Source organism: Eptesicus fuscus, chromosome 17 (genome assembly GCF_027574615.1).
Source record: "Eptesicus fuscus isolate TK198812 chromosome 17, DD_ASM_mEF_20220401, whole genome shotgun sequence".
Classification (NCBI taxonomy): Eukaryota; Metazoa; Chordata; class Mammalia; order Chiroptera; family Vespertilionidae; genus Eptesicus; species Eptesicus fuscus.
The window spans coordinates 52,794,124-52,816,246 of NC_072489.1; the positions used below are offsets into that span (position 1 = coordinate 52,794,124).

Here is a 22,123-nt window from a genome sequence, read left to right on the forward strand (position 1 = left end):
TGTTGTCCTAGGATATCTCTTCACAATTCTCTTACATCTTTTCTCCCTTTATTCCATCTTCCAGGCGTTTCCTTAAAGAGGAAATAAATTTTTATGAATGTTGTGTGACTGAAAATATCACACAAAATGTCAGTGTGTCTTTATTTTCATACTTGAGTGATAGCTTGGCTGGGTATAGAATTCTATGTTGAAAATAATTTCCCTTATATCTCTACGTACTTTTAGCATCTAGATTTGCTATTGATAATTTTAATATTATTCTTATTTCCAATCTATTGCATTTGTCCCTTTTCATTCCTCTATTCTTGAGCTTTTTTTTTTTTTTTTTTAATTCAGTGTTTTAGGCTGCAGTGGGTCCTTCATCTGGAGGCCAGTTCAGTTCTGGGAAATTCTCTGATGTTGAAGAAATTTATACAAACCAATATTGTCTGCTCCTACAAAGAAGTTGTGCATTAATGTACTATCACATTAACAAATGTATACATTTTATAAATGCTTAATTTAAAATAGTGTCTATTATGCACAATCATTAATGAATCTTATTATCTTAAATTTTCCCTCCTTGATAAGAGGAGAAACTTTTTGTTTTTTCATTCTAATTTCTAGATTTCCTAGACTTTATTTTCCAAAATTTTCATTGAATTTTAATTTTGTTGACCCTCCTTTTGGGGGGGAGGGGGTAGAGCTTTTTTTTTTTTTTTAATAAAAAGAGTATCTAGTTCTTGTTTCACAGTTGCAAACTCTTCATCACTTGACTTATTTTCTCTAATCCCTTTTCTCTGTATTTGTTTTTATCTTTTATGTCTAATGAACATTTACTATTTGTATTTAAGAGGGAGTCATAAAAAATGATTGGGTGAGGCTTATTGACTGGCAGGCTGATCCTGCGGTCATGCATTTGGTTGGAGACTCTAAATAAGAGTCTTTTCTCTTGGACTATTTAATTTTGCAGGTAAGTGTCTTTCAGTTTTCTGCCTGGGTTTTTCTTAGTTGGCTGTAGGTATTCTGGGAATAAATAGGAAAAAGGGGCAGGGAAATCTTACCATTCAATATATAGATTTTTCTCTTAATCTCTTCATTTTCAGCTGTGTACCTCATTCCTTTCTTCTATTATGCCCGGTGCTCTAAGTCTGGAGACTCTCTGATTCCATTTCTCAACAGATTAAACCAACAGGGTAGGGTCTGGAGCAATCTTTAGCTACTTGGGGTAAAAAGGGGGCTGTGGGTCCTTATATTGCTCTCAACCATTCTCCTTGTGTTCATGTTAGAGTCCCACCTCTACTCTCCATGGAATCTCTTGCCTCTGAGTCCTGAGGTTTCCTGGACTGTTCAGGAGAAACAGGCTGGTTATTGTTACTCATTTGTGCAAGCATGCATATGTTAGTTACCATGTCTCCGTTTACTTTCCTCCTTCCAACACATTGACTCGACTCTTCCAAAGGCATTGACCCGTCTCACCTACTAGTTGGTGCTTTCCTCATTTTCTTTGTCATTGTGAGTTCATGCTGTGAAAAATTAAAAAAAAATTATTTCCTGTCATTTTAGTAGAGTTTAGAACAGGTCCATGCACATACTTAATCCACTATGTTTAGCAGGAAGTCCCTAGCTCATATTTTTATTGAATTAATTGTCACAAAAGTCCAATTTCTGTAATTGACTACTAGCGACCAACTGTTTGTGTGTTTATTTATTTATTTATTTATTTTTTGTAACAAGTTTGAATATTTAGGATGAAAAGTTTAAGGATGCTCATTTTATTTCCCACTTAAAAAATATATTAGCCCAGCATAGTGAATTTGGACTCTTTGGATTTATTTCCTTGGATTTACTTATAACAATATGTTTGAAATGTGTTAAGTAGAAAAATTGGCAGGACCAGAGTGTATGTGTGTTTGCAAGTGCGACAGCAGGATAAATCGGTAGAACGAAAGAATGAATCAGAAGGAAAGAAAAGGCAGCATCAGATTTGGAGTGGGAGGGAGGGTGGTGTTTCAGATATCACCATATAAACATTTTTAATACCATCGATAATTTCTTAATGAGCATCTAAAGATGACTTTTTCTTTACTGTGTCATCTCACAGACTATTCATGCTCTCAAAATACTTCCTTTAACTGCAAGCTTGCAATATCTTGGCTGCTTTCAGAAGCCTCATGTAAGTCACACGGTGAACAAATAACCAGAGTAGAGATCATTTTTCATTTAAGCAACTGAGGAGGGATGCTTTGGTTTATTGATCCCAATAGAATCTTTTACTTTTTCAGTAGCAATCAAGAGATCAGTGGACCTACCATTTCTCTTCTTAAAAAAAAAAAATCACTTGAATTTCCTTCAAATAACTTGTGAAGTGTGAGATTTTTACCATCATATTGTAGTACCATTGTTAAGTGGTAGAATGGAAATAAAACACACTCCCCAAAATAGCTACAGGTCCTGACATAAGGCTAGCTGTGGAGAAAACAAATATACTTTTCTTACCATTCCCCTTGGAGACATTTGAACAGGTAATTTTGATCTTAACAGTTTCATTCTACTTTTGGAAAACTGACTCCCCCCCACCCCCTCACCGTCTTTGGAGTAAATTTTCACATTTCTGCTGGATTTATGAGTGCTATTACCAATACTATGAATTATTGTAGTGTCATCTAGCACTGCTAGGATGCTGACTCTACTTCTTTAGAAAAAAAAAAGAGACAATATAATGTTGGAGTTTTAAAATTTCTTGATCATAGAAGATAGGGGAACATCAGTCAAGATTCTAGGCGAGCTTTATCACTGAGTTTTTGTGCGACCGCTGTAAATCATTTAAGTTTTCTGTGTCTACCTCTGTAAAACATGTGACACTCCCATGTAGAAGGAACTTGCAATCTAGTGAGCCTCAGAAAAGATAAGCCTATCCAGGGGTATGACTCAAGTTGTATTCATCTTTGTTTTCTCTTGCTTACATTTGTAATAGTTCCTCAGTAAATGTTGACTAAAAGAATTTCAAAGAGAAGTAGGACACAGGTCAAGTGGGAACCCTGTGAGATCCCAATGAGAATAATTTTGTATAAATTTAATACGGTCAACTTGATTCTAAATATGCTGAGAGGAGGCCTGTGGGGCTGCATGTTCTTCAATGTAACACGAAGAACTGAGCTGCTTATAGTGGTGACAAGATTCAGAGGTAGGTTTGAATGGGCAGATCCTTAGCTGGAATACAGGCTGCAGTCAGTACGTGGCTGAGCAGTGATCTCTCTTGTTAAAGGGGCTGCACTGTGCCATTTGAATTGCCTTCACACTCAGCGATGTTTGTAAGGGCTTGGATACTTTCCACATGCCTGAAAGCAACTCTACAGTAGATGTGAGAAAGACGTGACCGCCTTTAAACTTTGGCTGGCACGGGGGAAGAATGCAGAAGGCAGCAGAGATGGTATCTGTCTGGCTAATACCAGAAAGGGTTCTAGGTAAGTCATGGAAATTAAAAGGTGTGATCCAAGAGAACATCCTGTTTTTATTTTTTTTTCCTTATTTTTAAAAAAGTGTATTTTTATTGATTTCAGAGAGGGAGAGGGAGAGACAGAAACATCAGTGATGAGAGAATCATTGATCGGCTGCTTCCTGCACACCCCACGTGGGGGATTGAGTGGATTGAGCAGCAATCCTGGCATGAGCGCTGACGGGCATCGAAGGGGGACCTCCTGGTTCATATGTCGATGCTCAACCACTGAACCACACCAGCCGGGCAGAATGTTCTCTTCCCTTCTCCCCCTATCCCGAGTCATCTCAAAGGATCATCTTGATGTAGAAAATATGTGGAAGGAAAAAGGGGCTGTCCTAAGTTTTAAGGTCTGAGGATGATATTTCAAATATTGGTTTTATGGGAGAACTGTGATTTTTGTTGTTGTTGTTCTATAAATAAAAATCATGGTTTTTCTTTTTTCTACTTTCCAAGGAGCCACCTCTTTATGGACCTTTGTTTTCTTCAAGTCACTGCTGAAGTATTTTCAAACCAAGCCAACACTTGAATTTATTCAAAGCATCTGCTGATAGAAACAGCCCGGTAAATGCTGGGAAAAAGCACGGGAAGTCAGAGCACTTGTGTTGAAAGCTTGGTTCGCTGCTTACTCCGCATTTGCCATTGATAAATCTTTCAACCTTGCCGAGTCTCTACGCTCATCTGTGAAATGGGGTTAATGGCGGATTTCATCTGCAAAGTGGGGGATAATAGAGATTAAAAGTGATGACGCGGGCACATTATGCCCCAAATAAACACGCGCTGAATCTTAACAATAATATTATGACTGTGTGGTTACAACTAAAACTTTTCTCCATTTGCTGTCAGAAATGCCTTTGGCGGATTCCAAATTCCTCTTCGTCCCGCCTGCTCTCCTTTGGAGGGGATCCAGTAACCTTGCTGAAACGCTGCCGTCTGTAGTGGGGCTCTTTCTCAAGGGTTCCAATAGCCTGTGCAGAGAAGGCACAAAAGTACAAAGCAAACATGTCAGCATAAGCCATCAAATCTTGGAAAGTCATCTGAAGGAGGGAAGATTGCCGCTTTGGAAGGAAAACGGCTCATTTTGGGCATCCTTTCTACTCTTCTTAAAAAAAAAAAAAAACCGAAAAAAAAAAAAAAAAAAAGCCACGATGTTGCAATATTTTTCAAGGCAAAACACTGTCCCAGATGGAGGAGGAAACACTGAGGAGCAGAAAAGGCGATACCTGGGATTCCGAGGCGACGTTGGCAAGGCGGGGGGAGGGGGCGCTGAACCGCGCGGATCTTGGATGGGGGCGGGGGGTGTCATTATTTCGGTGGAGGACATTGCTCCCCTTTGGGGAGGTCCCTCCGCGGACCTGGCTCCGCGGTCCTCCAGTCCCCAATCCCAGCCCCTCCCAGCCCTTGCGGACCCCACAACGTGCTGCACACGCTCAGCTCTTTGTGTGCGGCTGGAGTTTTTTTTTTAAGAAAACACAAACAAATACAAAAGCGAAGAAGTGAAAAAGAAACCGGCCGGAGGATGGGGTGGAGGAAGGGGAAGCGCCAGGGAAAAGGCGCTGCACTTTTGCAGCTGCAGACGGCGGACGCGTAGGGCTCCTTTTCTGCTGAAGCTGCAAGCTGGTCCCGAGCTGATCCTTCGTGTGTGGGGGGCTCAGGGGGCGCGAGGGGCGACGGGGGCCGGGCTCCCCGGCGCGCGGCGGGCCAGGGCACCGCGGGCGCGCGGCTCACACCTGGGGGGCCACTCACCCTCCGGCTCCCGGGTCGGGCGGGTGGGGGCGCGCACGGGGGAGTCCCGGATCCTCGTGAAGGCGGGGCGAGACCACGGCGCCGGGCCTGTGGGGGTGAGCGTGGGCAGGCGACAGGCCGGGGGGCGGCCGTCCCGCGCCCTGCGGGCTCCCGTTGCAGCGCTCGTGGCTGTCTAGGGACACGAGAGAGGATATGGCTGCCGGGGGGCCATCGGCCGCCCGCCGGGAGGTGCGAGGCTGACTCCCCGCTTCCCGAACCCCCCTCGCTGCTTTGGACGCGCCCACCTCGGGGCTCCAGGGGCCCCGCCCTGCCTGGCGCACGGGGCTCGGAGCGGAGGCAGTTGGCGCGAGCCACGGGCGAGGCGGGGCCGCGCGCGGGGTCCCCTCCCCCCCGCAGGTCCCCTCCTGCAGGTCCCCTCCGGGAGCGCCCCGCGCAGCCTGCACCGCCGGCTCCCCGCCTCCGGCCCGGCTCGGGGCGCCGCGGCGGAGGGCTCGGCCCGCTGAGGACAAGGTCAGGAGCCGGAGAGGCGATGCCCGAGCACGACTGGAAGGCGCCGAGCGGAGGCGACCGCGGCGGGGATCTGTCCCTCCGGCCGGGGGAGCGGGACTGGGGCCGGCGCCGGTGAAGAGCCACCGGAGGGGGCCAGGTTTCCTCCGGGCGGATCGCCCTCCGGAGCATCCCTGTCCGCGGCCGCGAGCGCAGCCCCCCACCCCGCCGGGCAGGGGCGCCGAGGACCATGGAGCCGGGACCCCCGGCCCGCGCCGGCCCCCCGCAGCCGGCGCCCGCGGGGCCCTGGAGGGCTCGGGCTCGGGCGGCGGGCGGCGGCGGCGGGGGCGCCTCCTCCAGGCTGCTGGCCGGGAGCAGCTGGCTGCTGTGCTATGGCTTCCTCTACCTGGCGCTCTACGCGCAGGTGTCCCAGTCCAAGCCGTGCGAGAGGACCGGCTCCTGCTTCTCCGGCCGCTGTGTCAACGCCACCTGCCTCTGCGACCCCGGCTGGGTGGGGGACCAGTGCCAGCACTGCCAGGGCAGGTTCAAGTAAGTGCCTCGCGGGACTCCGAGCCTCCGCCCTGCCCCCCGCCCCCCCCCCCGTCCCTCCCCGTCCCCCTCGGCTGCGGCCTGGGGGGTCCCCCGGGCCGGGAGCGGACCCGCCGCCCCCTCCTGGCCCCGCGCGGAGCACTGACCCGCGCTGGACGCCAAGCTTTCCCGATGGTCCAGATGTCCGCAGCGACTTCTGGGCCCCCCGCTTATCCACGTTTCCACACTCAGTGACAGTGCCAAACACCATTTTGTTAGGACACACACATTTTTATTTATTTTTTTAAAATCAGAAATTATGCAAGTAACTCATGAAGTCCTTGAGCATCGTGGAACATGCCCACCGTGCAGAAGTGGGAAGGTTAAAAGTTAGGGCCTCCCAGGACCTGCCCCTCCCTCCCATCGCAGTGCTCTCTCTGGAGGTAACCACGGCGAATATTTTATTTAGTAATAATAATAGTGGCTCTAAGGAGAGTTTAGGATGGGCTCACTATATGCCAAACACCGGTTCTAAGCGCCTAGCGTGGATGATCTTATTTGTTCCTCACCAGCAACTCAGTGAGTTACTAGAAATAGAATGGACTTGCAGAGAGGAATCAAGGCAGTGAGTGTAATTTGCCCAAGATGACACAGGAGGAGGGCCGATTCGCGATTGCAAACCGGCCAACTTAACTCTAGAATGTTTACTGTGAGCCAATACACTATGTTGAATTTGCTAGGACACTCTTAAAATTGAGAAACGAGAGAGTGATGTTTTGGTTAGCTAGAAGAATGAAATGCCCGGGCTTTTTAATGAGGTGATGATAACGGGGTTTCCTAACTGGTTATTTCCCTGTCAGCTGTTGTATGGGAGCATTTGGTTTTTCTTTCTTTTTCCCCAGATATTTTTATTGATTTCAGAAAGGAAGGGAGAGGGGGAGAGAGAGAGAGAGAAACATCAGTGATGAGAGAGAATCGTTGATTGGCTGCCTCCTGCACGCCCCCTAATTGGGATTGAGCCCACAATGTGGGCATATGCCCTGACTGGGAATCGAACTGTGACCTCCTGGTTCATAGTTCGATGCTCAACCACTGTCACTGGTCAGGTGGCTTTGATTTTTCTGAAACTCAAGGCCCTAGGAATTTGCATTAAAACAGTAAAGATGCTTTCTCCCTGTTGGATGATATTTATTGCATTCCTGCCTGATATGAAAAGAAATGGGTGAATGTGGGGGAGCAGAAAATAAGATAGTTAAGGCCATTAGGGTTGCTGTTAAGTCATTGCAGTTAAGTCATTGACTAAGTCGTCTTCTTAGCCTTCTAGATAATTTAACATGAAGTTTTCTGCCTGATTTATGGCTCTGAAATTACTTTATGTAGATTACTAATATTTATTGTTAGGATGATAGCACAATCTAAGTGAAATGTCTCTTAGGCTGTAAGACAAAGGTAAGAATATGGTTCACCTTGTTAATTATAGGAAAGTTTCCTGGGAGTTCTAAACCCAGTATATTTTTCTTATTTATTTTTTCACTGTTGCTGATTAAAACAATGCCCCTAATACTCAATGTAAAAATGTATTTTTTTAAAATAGTGCTTTTTAATTTTAGGTAGATCCTACTGTTTAATTTATGACAGGCTTTTGGAAGTGAAATCTCAAAATGAAATTTCATGAAATTCATGTGTAGCAATAGGTTGAAATGTTTCCCAGTTTCACAAATTAGTATAGTACTACTAGAGGCCCGGTGCATGAAATTTGTGCGTGGGGGGGGGGGCGGGGTTCAGCCCCGCCTGCGCCCTCTCGCAGTCTGGGAGCCCCTCGATTGATAGCCCCACAGAGGGAGGCCCTGCCCACCCACCGCAGCCCACCAGTTGGTGGCCTGGGCCTCCCTCTTTGGGGTGATGGCAGCACCCTCCCCCCCGCCCCCCGATCGCATCGCACCTGCCTTGGCTGGCCCGATGCCAGTGCGTGTCATAGCATGGTCGTCTTGCTGTTAAGCCGTTCGGTCATTTGCATATTACTCTTTTATTATTACAGATACTTTCAAAAAATACACTTCTTTGTCTGACCAATGTGGCTCAGTGGTTGAGTGTTCAATTACCAGTCAGGGCACATGCTCAGGTTGTGGGCTTGATCCCCAGTGTGGGGCGTGCAGGAGGCAGCTGATCAATGATTCTCTTTCATCACTGATGCTTGTATCTCTCTCTCCTTCTCCCTTCCTCTCTGAAATCAATAAAAATACATTAAAAAATAAAATAAAAAATACACTTTTTTTTTTTAAACTTGGGAGAGAGGATAATTTAAAGTTTAAGAAAGAGTTTCAAGATGAGGAAAGGTATACTGAAGTGTGCTTATTAGTTAGCCCTTTTTACTTAAGTGTTCTTAAACTTTTGTTCTGACTATAGTAGCCAGTCTCTTTATCTAACAGGAGAGATTTTGAACATACGAACTGGGAGCCAGCAATGAAAAAAGACATATCCATTTTTTTTTTACATCTTTTTGTACGTAAATAGGAAGATTGCCTGATTCCTATGTAATTCAGGGATATTGGCCTTTGTGTGGGCGGATTCGCTCCATCTGTCTAAGGATAAAATTGCTACTGTCCTGGGAAGCGCCTATCTACAGTTTATAGTATTGGACTCATGAATCAGCTAGATCAGCAGCCTGTAGCCTCACCAGCAGATGTTGTCCCACCAGCAGATGCTGTCACAGTAGGGAAGATCGCAGATCAAGTTAAAGCGAGCTTGAATAACAGAGATGGTGTCCATAAGCACAGTCCATTAGTGAGTAAAACAGGGATAGCTTTTTCAGTATAGATGCAGGCCACCATAAACCCTGAACGAAGCATTGAATGTTCTTCATTTCCTTGGAAACTGTTCTATTGATAAGTAGAATACATTTCATTTCTCTGTGGAATACAAGCTATTAATTAGAGTAAATATAACTCGGACACTTAGGGGTAAAGAAAATGTGGTATTTAATATTAAAGGGAAGACTCAAGTTAGAAGAAAAGAATCCTTCCTGGTAAAGGACATGTGAAGCTAAGAAAGGTTTATTTGAGGATGGTGGCTTGAAGTAATGACACAGTGGGAAAGACTTTAACTGGAAACTCTCACTTCATTAATTATCCTGAAAGTCTTTTACTAAACTGGAGGATAGCAACCCAAACAAACAGACATCAGAAGTGATCAGTCTTGGTAAGCAGGTGTCAAAATTAATTGGCTGGTTCCATGGTAACTTCGCTTTTTCCCCCCTACTGTAGGGATTTGACTAAGGAAGAAGTGTTCTTCAAATGCTTCTTTAGAATGGAAGACTGATGGTTGGGGGAGAAATGCAGAAGCAAATGTGATATCAAAAGTGGTACTTGCAGTTCCCTTAGCATTGATTCCAGTCTTCTGTCTGTTTCCACTTGAAAAGAATGAAACACTCAGAATTATAAGCCATTCCTCACATAGGTAAAACAAAATGAACATTGATCTGCAGCTTCAGCAAACCTGGAAGATTTAGGACTGAGAACCAGAAAGGATGATGGCAATTTGAAATACAGTAATCAAGGATACGATATATGCTAATTCAAATTGTATTTACTTGAGTAGCTTAGTATATCAGGCTAGAAAACATTTTGCTATAAATCCATTGGAATAAACAGCATTCTCTTTTAGAAGCTGGTTGTTTAGAATTATTTTTGTAGAGTAGTTGAGGTTTATATTTATATAAATTTATATTCTGTGTTCCAACCTACACATTTTCTTGCTAATGTGACTCAGGAACCTATGACTTCTGATTTCTCTTAGGCAAACAAAATAACCTAAATCAGTGGTCAGCAAACCACAGCTCTCGAGCCACATGTGGCTCTTTGGCCACTTGAGTGTGGCTCTTCCACAAAATACCACGGCCTGGGCGAGTCTATTTTGAAGAAGTGGCGTTAGAAGAAGTTTAAGTTTAAAAAATTTGGCTCTCAAAAGAAATTTCAATCGTTGTACTGTTGATATTTGGCTCTGTTGACTAATGAGTTTGCCTACCACTGACCTAAATTAGTGCTCTGAGTTTGGAAAAATATCTCATTGTGAATAATTTGCAAGTGTAACTTCATTATTAAAACATTTAGTGAACATTTTCTTAAAATCATCTCTTAAATCTTATTGCATGTTCACTGTATATAGATACTTTTTAAATCATAGGTTAGTCAAATATGGATACTGAATTTCACACATTTATAATGAAAGTATTTCTAGAGACAACAAAACAAAGATATAATATTAGGAATGAGGTTGCTATTATAAGCAAAAAGAAGTAGGGTTAAAAGTATAAATGTTTTTCTTAACATTTATATACACACATGTACTTATATACACACATGTACCTTGGAATCCTTTTTATTAATGGTATGGAAACTATCAGTAACTATAAAGTTAAATAGAATATTTCCTGTTCCTAGGTCTTCTTTATTTCTAAATTATAATATGTAATTTATATTCATGCATTTTTTGATTATTAAAAAGCATATAGTAGAATTTTTAAAATTGAGTTTTAGAGAGAGAGCAATGGAGAGGGAGAGGGAGAGGAGAGAGAGAGAGAGAGAGAGAGAGAGAGAGAGAGAGAGAGAGAGAGAGAGAGAAACTTTGATGTGTGAGCAAAACAGCTTGGAACCTGGGCATGTGCCCTGTGCATGGGATGATGCCCAACCAACTGAGCCACACCAGCCTGGGCCACGTAGTAGAAATTTTTAAATAATTTCGATTGAGTGTTTCTAAGACCCTCAGTTGATAAAGTAAGCTACTTGCAGCATGGTTTTCAAGACCATGTGCTGCATGGTTTGGCTCCTGTAACAGATGAGACTCAGCTTTCCTTTTTTCTCTGCAGTGGTCTTCTAAGGTCCCTTGTAAGGGGCCCATTCTTTTTGAACCCTCTTTCCTATCTGGTCTTTTTTTGTGGCTGATTACTAACCATCCTGCAAATCTTAGCTTATATACTAGTATCTCTAGGAGGCTTTTCTGACTCCTCAAGCTATGTTACCCCATGTTATGTACCTTTATAGCACTATTGTTCCTCTTTAGTACGTTCAAATGTATTATTTAATTGCAATTGTAATTTTTTCCTTTAAATTATTTATAAGAGCTATTTGAGGTATAATTGACATGCAGTAAACTGTATAATTTAAAAAGTTTTGACATGTGCCTCTGAAACTGTCACCACTATCAAGATTATAAAAATGCCCATTACACCCCAAATCCTCCCTTTCCTGCTGTTTCTCACCATCCCCAGGCAACTACTAAGCCGCTTTCTGTCACTATACTAGATTTGTTGGCATTTTCTAGGATTTTATACAAGTGGAATCATGCATTATGTATTCCCTTTTGTCTGGCTTCTTTCACACAGCATATTTATTTTGAGACTCATTAAAGGTGTACCATAATTTATTCCTTTTAATTCTTGAGTAGTATTCCAATGTGTGGATACACCACAGTTTGTTTATTATTCACCTGGTGATGGATGTTTCCAGTTTGGGGCTGTTCTGTGGAAAGCTGCTCATAGCAGAAGTCTTTGTATGGACATAAGCTTTCATTTCTTTTGGGAAAATACCTCAGTGGAATGGCTGGATCCTATGGTGGATACATGTTTAACTTCTTAACTAACGGACAAACTATTTCCAAAGGTAAATTGTTTCATTTACATTTCCGTCAGCAGTGCATGAATGTTCTAGTTAATTCGCATCCTCTCCAGCACTAGGTATAGTCAGTCTTTTAAATTTCTGTGGCTCGAATAGGGATGTCGTGGTGTCGCCTTGTGGTTTTAATTTCACTTCCCTAGTGACTCATGTTGAGCATCTTGTCATGTGCTCACCTGCCATCTGTAGATCTTTGCTGAGGTATCCGTTTAAATCTTTTGCACATTTCTCACATTTTTTCTTTTTACGAGTTCTTTATCTATTCTGGATACTTTCTTATCAGATATGTCGTTGGGAAATACTTTCTCCCAGTCTGGGGCTTGTCTTTTCATTCTCTTAACAGTGTTTTCAAAGAAAAGAAGTTTTGAATTTGTCGAATTCCAGGTTATCATTTTTTTTCTTTTATGGATTGTGTTAGAGCTAAGAAAACTTTGCCTGAAGCAAATATTTTCTTTTTCTAGAAGTCTTATAGTTTTAGATTTTATATTTAGAGTCCATGTTGAGTCAATTTCTGCATATGGTGAGAGAGAGGTATGGATCTCAATTCATTGTTTCTGCAAATAGGTATTAAATTGTTTCAGGACCGTTTGTTGAAAAGACTATCTTTCTCTGCTAAAGTGGCTTTGTACCTTTGTTGAAATCAGTTCTTCATACTAGTATATTTGTGTGTCTATTTCTGGACTCTGTCCCATTTATCTCTTTGTTTGTATGTCAGGACAGTCATATCTTGCCCTCGTTGGTTTAGCTCAGTGGAGAGAGCGTTGGACCTGGGTTTGATTCCGGTCAGGGGCACGTACCTTGGTTGCAGGCTTCTCCCCAGCCCGTGCCCTGGACGGGGCACACGCAGGAGGCAATCAATTGAGGTGTTTCTCTCACATCGATATTTCTCTCTGTCTTTCCCGCTCTCTTCCACTTTCTCTAAAAATCAATGCAAAAGTATCCTCGGATGAGGATTAAAAAAAAAAAAAAGACAATATCTTGGTTATTGTAGTTTTATAAGTCTTGAATTCTATTTCAGTTATTTTGGCTACTTAATTCCTTTGCATTCTCATATGAATTTCAAAATCAGCTTGTTAATTTCTAGAAAAACATTGCTGGGATTTCATTTGGGATTGTGTTGAATCCATAGATCAGTTTGAGGGATAGTTGACACCTTATCAATATTGAGTTTTCTGGCACATGAACATGGTATATCCAAGTTTTAGGTCTTCTTTAATTTCAGCAATATTTTAAAATATTCAGTGAACAGGTCTTACAACTTTGTCAGATTTTCCCCTAAGCATTTCATATTTTTTGATGCTGTTGTAAATGATATGCATTTTTTTTTTTTTAGTTTCAGTGTCTGTTTGTTGCTGTTACATGGAAATACAACTGATTTTTGTATATTAATATTGCATCCTTCAATCTTGTTGAACTCATTGTAGTAGATTTTTGTAGATACCTTATGATTTGGAGATAGATAATTATGTTGTCTGCAAATTAAGAGACCCTTAATCTTTTCTTTGTAATTTGGGTGCCTTTCATTTTTCTTGCCTTATTTCACTGGCTGGAACATCCGTTACAATGATGTATACCACTGGTGAGAGTGGTCAACTGTGTCTTATTTCTGATATAAGGGGAAAATATTTAATCTCTGACCATAAAAAGTCAGTTATCTGTAACATTTTTATAAATCCTTTTGCCACATTGAGGAATTTCCCTTCTCTTCCTAATTTGCTGGGAGTTTTATTAGAGACTAGAGGCCTGGTGCACCACATTCGTGCACTTGCGGGGGGGAGTGTGTTCCTCAGACCAGCCTGCGCCCTCAGCCTGGCCTGCGCCCTCTCACAGTCTCCCTGCGGGAGCCGGCCTAAGCTGTCAGCCGGACATCCCCCGAGGGATCCTTAGTGCTGCCGAGGAGGCGGGAGAGGCTCCCGCTGCTGCCGCTGCACTCGCCAGCCGTGAGCTCGGCTCAGGCTTCTGGCTGAGTGGCGCTCGCCCTGTGGAAGTGCACTGACCACCAGGGGCCAGCTCCTGCATTGAGCATCTGCCCCTTGGTGGTCAGTGCACGTCATAGTGACCGGTTGTTCTGCCATTCGGTCAATTTGCATATTAGCCTTTTATTATATAGGATGGATATTGAATTTGTTAAACTTTTTGCATCTGTTAATATTTTATCTTTTTTTTCTTTTTAAAGCATGTTATTATGATGTATTATAATTAAAATTTTTGAATGTTATACCAACCTTAATTCCTGAGATGAATCCCAGATATTAGAAATATATGTTCATGAAGGAAATATCTTTGTTCAGTTTTAGAGTCAGGGTAATGCTGGCCTCGTAGAATGAGCTGGTTCTTTCCTGTTCAGTTTTCTGGAAGAGTTTATATAGAATTGGCATCATCTCTTCATTATGTGTTTGGTAGAATTCACCAGTGAAGCCCTCAAGAATTTTCTTTAACTTCAAATTCAATTTATTTAATATAAATTCAATTTTTAAAAAATATATATATAACTACAAGTTCAGTTTATTTAATATTTATAGCATATGGCATTTTCTTTGTGGGAAGGCTTGCAACTATGTAATTGGTGTATGGATATTCATTTTATCTTTTTTTTTTTTTGAGTGAGTTTGGTAGATTGTGTCTTACAGAGAATTTGTTCTTTTCATCTAAAAAGTTTTCAAACTTATGGGCATAAGATTGCCCATAATATTTCCTTATTATTCTTACAAAGTCTGTGGGGTCTTTAGTGATATTTCTTCTTTCATTTCTGATATTGATAGTTTATGTTTCTTCTTTCTTGCTTAGTCTGGCTGGGCATTTATTAATGTTATTGATTTTTTTCAAAGAATATGTGTTTGGCTTCATTGATTCCTGCTATTTTTTGTTGTTGAAGTTTTCAGTTTCATTGATTGCTACTTCCTTTGGTTTTGATGTGCTTTTCTTAATCTAGTTTCTTAAGTTGAAAAGCTTAGGGAATTAATTTGAGATGTTTCCTCCATTTCCAGTTAGGAGGATAAAGGGAGCTGAGGATGCTGTCATTTGCTTAGTGCAGGGCCGAAATGGCCCACCCCAGTCTGCAGCGGCTGCACCCACAGTGATGCGGGCCAGGGGTGCTTCCTTTTTGCTGATACTCCCTTAGTGCAAGCAGGAATGGTTGAAGGGACTTCACCTTCACCTTCTTCTACAGCAGGGAACGGGAGATACCGATTATTTTTCAGGTAAAACATAAGCATTTAGAAAATAAAAGCGCTGTGTAAGTTAGAAAATTTCAAGTAGATTCCCCCTGTCTCATAAAAATAGAAAATTTAAGAGCATTGTCCATGTTTTGGTGTGTTAAGTTTAATCCCAAGCTTCCTTTGTATTTAAAAATATATATATATATTTTTTAAAGTATATTTTTATTGATTTCAGAGAGGAAGGGAGAGGGAGAGAGAGAGAGAAACATCTATGGTGAGAGAGAGAATTATCCTGCAACCTGGCATGTGCCCTTGACAGGAATTGAAGCCAGGACCCCTCAGTCTGCAGGCTGATGCTCTATCCACTGAGCCAAACTGGCTAGGGCTAAACATTTTTTTCTTTTTCTTTTTTTTTCTTTTAGAGAGTAAGGAAGGGAGAGGGAGAGACAGAGAAACATCCATGTAAGAGCGCAACATGGATCTGCATGCTTCCTGCATGCCTCCTACCCAGGATTGAGCCCTCAGTCCAGGCATGTGCTCTGACCGGGAATCAAACCAGCAACTTTCGGTGTACAGGAGGATGCCCCACCAACTGAGCGGCACCGTTCAGGGCCGTTGGTATTTTTTTGACAATATAATTACACTGATAATGAAATTTTTTTTCTAGAAATTAGAATTTATTCTATTTCATGTAAGAATAATATTAATGACACTGAAACTAGTATATCAAAACTTAAATTTTGAGTTGAGAGGCAAAGTAGTATAATGTGGTGAACTAAAGCTTTTACATATATTGCCTTTTCTTACTGCTGATGAAAATCTTACGAGGAAGATACTGCTGTTCCCATCTCACAGTGGGAAGAGAGAAGGAAAAGCCTGACGCAGTTATTTATGCGGGGTCTGATGGCTGCTAAGTGACAGTGAGTTGTCAAATCACGTCTGTCTCGCCCTTTTCCGTAGCAGCCATCTTTTACTCTTCAATGCGAGGTTTCTTCTTAATGCTGCTCTCATAATCGTATGCATTTCCAGATAGCATCGGGGTTACTTAAGAGAATGAGCTTTGGTACCAAACTGAGAGGGGTTTGAGATCTCTCTTTGCCATTGTGCCATGAACTCTAGATGGATTTGTTTTGCTGCTTTACTGAACTTCATTTTTAAAACAATCTTATGACATAAGTACTATTGCTATAACTGTCTTACACACAAGGAAACTGAGGCTTAGGGAGGCTGACTAACATGCCCACGAAGTGACCAAGGTCAGCTGAGAGGCTTGCAGCTCTTCCAAAGTTTTGTCTTTACTTTCAGTTTCTCAGTCGTGCCTTTTTTGTTCTTCAGCGAAAAACAATATTCTAGAGTTCTTACATGTCCTTCACAAGGTTAATAGGAATGGGTGCATTTTACAGCACACAAAGATACCGAAAGGAAAGTCCTCGCTTATCAAACAGTTCTCTGTGATGTAGCAATATTGTACTTGTCCCCAAGCATATTATTTGAATGTATAATATAACTTTTTAAAAATATATTTTTTATTATTGATTTTAGAGAGGAAAGGAGAGGGAAGAGAGAGAGAAACATTAGTGATGAGAGACTCGTTGATCGGCTGCCTCCTGCATGCCCCCCACTGGGGATCAAGCCTGCAACCCAGGCGTGCGCCTTGAATGGGGATTGAACTGTGACCTCCTAGTTCATGGGTCGACGCTCAACCACTGAGCCACGCCGGCCGGGCTAACAGTTATTTTTAATGTCAGGTTCCTGGATGGGTTGTGAGTAGTTGGTGAACCCTCAGATTTGTATATGAATTATTATTTATGTGAATTTTTGTAGGCAGGAAGGTATAGTTTTTAAGAGATTCTCAAAAAGTGATCTCATATCCCAACATGGTAAGAATCACTGTATTACAGGAATGCAAACTAAATAATGGTCACTGTGTATGTACAATTAAAAAAATGGGACCAGCTGGACAGAGAATACAGAATTGGGAGAGGGGATGTAGAATATACTGTGAAGGAAATGAACAAATGCCAGCTCAGTGTGCAGACAGGGAAAAGTTAATACCAATGATATAATCCAGAGATCCTCTTTATACATTTTGTTTAAAAAGAAATCAATAAACTGTTAAATAATATTTTAATTAAGAGCACGGTTTTAGTCCAGCCAGAGTGGCTCAGTGGTTGAGCATCGGCTTATGGACCAGGAGGTCACGGTTCGATTCCCTATCAGGGCACATGCCCGGGTTGTGGGCTGGATCCCCAGTTTGGGGTGTGCAGGAGGCAGCCACGTCAGTGATGTTCTCTCATCATTGATGTTTCTCTCTCCCTCTCCCTCTCCCTTCCTCTCTGAAATCAATAAAATATATTAAAAAAAAAAGAACACTTTTAAAACAGACCTCAATGTGAGGCTGGTGTACAACGGCAGCCCTGAGCGGACCTGACTATTCCTCGTTGAGTGGTTATGCCAGCACAAAAACCATAGTCATTGGTACACAGGATTTACTGCTTCAGAGCCTTTGTAATAATAAAACTATTGAGTTTTCTTATTTTTTATAATGTCTTAATCAAATTTTGTATTCATAGTCAGGATAGAGAACAGCACTTCCACTGATCTAATTTAGCTCTGCTTAATGTTGCGCTGGTTTCCTGCATATGGCAGCGGCCACTCCTATGATGCAAACAGCCCCGCATGCTTGTTTGAGCAGGGATCCTAGACTGGGCAGTTACAGCTAGATGAGACATTGGCAAGGCATATGGGCATGTGGCAGGCATCTAGACAGGGACTGGCAAACTTTTCCTGTGAAGGGCCAGATAGTAGGTATTTTAGGCTTTGCAGGCCAGATGGTCTCTGTTGCTACTACTCAGCTCTGTTCTTATAGCATGTTAGCAATCTTAGGCACATGTAAACAAATGCGTGTTCCAGTAAGTCTTCATTTACACCAAGAGGCAGTAGGCCAGTCGTTTATGCAGTCCTGATCTAGAATCACATGCCAGGATGGTTCCCAATTGAGGACAGGAGTGCTACAAGATTAAAAAAAAAGAGTAAGTTAGTGGTTTGAAACTTATAATGCATTGTAGAAGCAACATTAGAAATAGTTGTTATGTAGGAGGCCTATTTTACATTTTAGGCAGCTGAACTCTATGCTACCTCATTTCTGGAGACCTCTGCACCGTTGGGATGTGAGGGCATTAGGAGTAAGAAGGTAAGGAGAGGTTGAAAACCAGGTGTGTGTCATGTTGGAGTGGAAGACTTCTGAGTTTGAGAAGAGCCGTTCCAGATTGTGAAGATGCCCAAAATGTGCCTGCCGTGGGAGTGCTTGGTTCAGGTGGCATGGAGGTGAAGGGTGCGGATGTTGAAGAAGAGGTCAGGACACCACGAAGGGAGAATTGTTCTTATTGTGGAAGTGGCAGGGGCTTTCCCCTCTTACTCCTGTCTCCGGGTAGTGAGAAAGAATTTCCCATTCTTTTCCTCTTGGTTTGTATCAGCCCTCTCCCCTCGCTCCCCCCTCCCCCCGCCCCCATGTTTCCAGGAGAGGCAAGGGCCGAGGGGAAACTTCTTTGTGGTAAGTGGAGGCAAAGGTAGGCTCTTGGTAGAGGCTTTAGGTTAGGGATTGGGGGGGGGGGTGTGAAGGTTGAGAAGGAATTGGGGGGCTGTGGTGAGTAGAGTGTTTTATTTTTAGTCTGTATACTTGTTGCTCCGAAGTTGGAGAGAATGGGACAGAGTGGGTAGTTTCATATGCTCATGCTGTTGTGTAGTCTAGGTGGGGAAGCTTAACACTTTCTTCACATCACCTCTTATAGGAGGGAATGAATTATAGAGGTAGCTTCTAGTGTATATATGTTTCTTTGGAGGAGGGAAGATACATTTTATTTATTTTAAAATTGTATTTATTAAGTTGATTGGGGTCACATTGGTCAGTATGAACATATTGGTTTCATGTGTGGGTTTCTATGTTACAAGATCTATATATTGCCCTTCAAATCTTCTCCTGTCACCTTATATTAGGAACCCCCCCCCCCCCACCCGCCTTCCCTTTGGCAGCCACTGCTGTTTGTGTTTATAAGTTTCAGTTTTATATCCCACACTAGAGGCCTGATGCAGGAAATTCTTGCAAGGGTAGGCTTTTGCAGCATTGGCCCTCGCAACCGCCCCAGCTGCTGCCTCGGTCCTCGCAGCCCCTGCTTCATCCGGAAGGTCGTCTGGAAGGTCATCCAGACGGTCGTTCGGCTGATTTGCATATTACGCTTCTATTATTATAGATATGCGTGAAATCATATGGTTCTTAGCTTTTTCTATTTGACTTATTTCACTTAGCATAACTTTCTCAAGGTCCATCCATGTTGTTGCAAATGGTGCTATTTCATCCTTTCTTAGGACTGAATAGTATTCCATTGTATATATGTACCACATCGGGAAGATATGTTTTAAACTTAGAGTAAGGAGTTGAGAAGCATCGAACAGGACTGGGTCAGTTTGAGAAGGTACGGTGATAGAGAAATAGAGGGTACTTTGGGTGTAGAGAGAAGAGGCAATTTATTCCTATACAGTTGGGAGGTGTATTCCCTACGAGGAAAATGGATTATATTATAGGTGGTATTTGCAAAGCAGGGCTGCCTGTTCTTAAATTTCCAGATAAAAAGAGCTATATATTTCATAATTGTGTATTACGGTGCTTTTTGAATATGTCATAGTGATATTCTTGCATCACAGAAGCTGAAATAGAAGTAGCCATGTAGGGTTATGGAACAAATTAGACATTTAAAAATATTAATTTCCTGAGACTCTAAACTATTACACACAATCTTAATTTATGACTGATAATTTGTATCTTTAGGTTCAGCCAGAATTTGGAACTTTTTGTAATTTAAATAAGCACTATTTTGCTTTTAAGGTTTGTTGCCACTGTAAGTTAGAAACTTAGGGAGGATTTCTTTCTTTAAAAAAATATTTTGTTGATTTCAGAAAGAAAGGGAGAGGGAGAGATAGAGAAACATTAGCGATGAGAGAGAATCATTGATTGGCTGCCTTCTGCACAACCTCCTACTGGGGATCAAGCCTGCAGCCGTGGCATGTGCCTAACCAGGAATGGAACTACTACCTCCTGGTTCCTAGGTCGATGCTCAACCACTGAGCCATGCCGGCCAGGCAGGAGAAGGATTTCTTAATGGAGTCTCCTTAGGGATCTATGCTTAGGCTTACATACAGAGGAAACTTTTATACAAGAGTCTCCTGTGTGTTACCTTGCTTTTTGAGAGACTGGAAGTAATATTGACTTTGAGGTTGTGATAAGAACATTTCTAAATCTTTATTGATATTCTTTATTTGTTGAGATGTCATTTTGCTGGTTTCCTTTAGCTCTGTAGCCTATTGAAAACAGTTGAATTAGTCAAGCACATCCAGTGTCTGTGTTTCCTCAGGGACAGTTTCTGTTAGCTTCTCTGAATGGAGCATACTTTCTTGTTTCTTTGCATGCTTTGTAATGTTTTGTTGTTGGAGACTGGACATTTGATTATTATAATACTAGAGGCCCGATGCACGAGCTTCTTGCAAGGGGCTTGGCCCTCGGAGCCCCTTGCATCCCAAGCCGGCCCTCACAGCCCCTCGCAGCCTTGGCCTGCCCTAGCAGCCTGTTTCTGCCTGGAAGGTTGTCCAGATGGTCAGACGATCTGCTCTTTGGTCTAATTAGTATATTAGCTCTTTATTATATAGGACTAGAGGCCAGGTGCACGAAATTTGTGCACGGGGGTTGTGTGTGTGTGTGTGTGTGTGTGTGTGTGTGTGTGTGTGTGTTCCTCAGCCCATCCTGCATCCTCTCCAATCTGGGACTCGCCCCCAATTGCCCTCCTCTGCCAGCCTGGTCACCCCTAACTGCTCTCCCCTGCTGACCTGGTCACCCCTAACTGCTCTCCCCTGCAGGCCTGGTACCCCCAACCACCCTCCCCTGCTGGCCTGGTTCCCCCCAACTGCCCTCCCCTGCAGACCTGGTCCCCCTCATCTGTCCTCCACTGCAGGCCTGGTAGCCCCCAACTGCCATCCCCTGCAGGCCTGGTTCCCCCCCCTCCCAACTGCCCTCCTCTGCTGGCCATCTTGTGGTGGCCATCTTGTGTCCACATGGGGGCAGCCATCTTTGACCACGTGGGGGCAGCCATCTTGTGTGTTGGAGTGATGGTCAATTTGCACATTACTCTTTTATTAGATAGGATGATGACACTAGAAATCAGATTCTTCCCCCTCCTGAGGGTTCCTTTTTATTGTTTATGTGTGTCATCATTGTGTACTTATTCATTGTGTACTTGTACTTTTCTAAACGAGTTTTGTAATGACGGTATTCTTTGTTGTGTGTGGTCTCTAAAGTCTCTGTTCCTTTAGCTTGTGGTCAGGTAGTATTTTAATAAATTTCCTTGAGTGCTTGAGCCAAGAAAAAATAAGGAGGTCTCCCAGGCTTTGTAGATTGACTGTTGTGGCACTCGTTCAGTGCTTAGCCAGGGTGCTTATGACTCTGCCTTCGCCTCACTTCCTTCTGGTTCTGAGTGTAAAAATTAGCCAGAGGCGAAAGTGTAGCGTCTTCTCATGTCTTTTCTGAGCACAGGGTCTGCCCAAATTCCCAGGCTCATGCACTGAGTAGCTTCTGAATGCCCTAATTCTTTAAAGAATCTCACTCCCCACATTTTTCTCCCAGGCTATTGGTGTATCTAATGTTTGCATTACTCTAATGCAGTGGTCGGCAAACCGTGGCTCGTGAGCCTCTGTTGACTAATGAGCTTGCCGACCACTGCTCTAACGTTTTGACTCAGCCAGCAGGGGTAGTTCATATTTGCCTTTCAGTGTTTTGTGTAGTGCCTTCTGTCAAGCTGCTTTCTTGCTCTGAAGGACTTTCGTGATAGGCATAGGATGATTTTCATACAATGTCATATCGATTACTGTGTATAGTCTTGTCTTTAGACATTACTCATTGATCCTCTGAATCACTTGCAGTTCCCCAAAGATATCATGCTATTTCATGAACCTCCAAGTCTTCACACATACCTCTTCCAGGAATACTGTTACATGCTCTTCTTTTTATATGT

General features: G+C 42.8%; 1 protein-coding gene across 1 annotated transcript in view; it reads left to right on the plus strand.

The window, feature by feature from the left end:
- Positions 1-5,630: 5,630 nt before the first annotated feature.
- ATRNL1 (attractin like 1) overlaps positions 5,631-22,123 on the plus strand; it is a 449,173-nt gene continuing 432,680 nt past the window's right edge. The window contains exon 1 of the mRNA XM_054728743.1: positions 5,631-6,259. Coding sequence (XP_054584718.1) covers positions 5,961-6,259 — 299 coding nt within the window. The 5' untranslated portion in view covers positions 5,631-5,960. The remainder of the gene's footprint in view (positions 6,260-22,123) is intronic.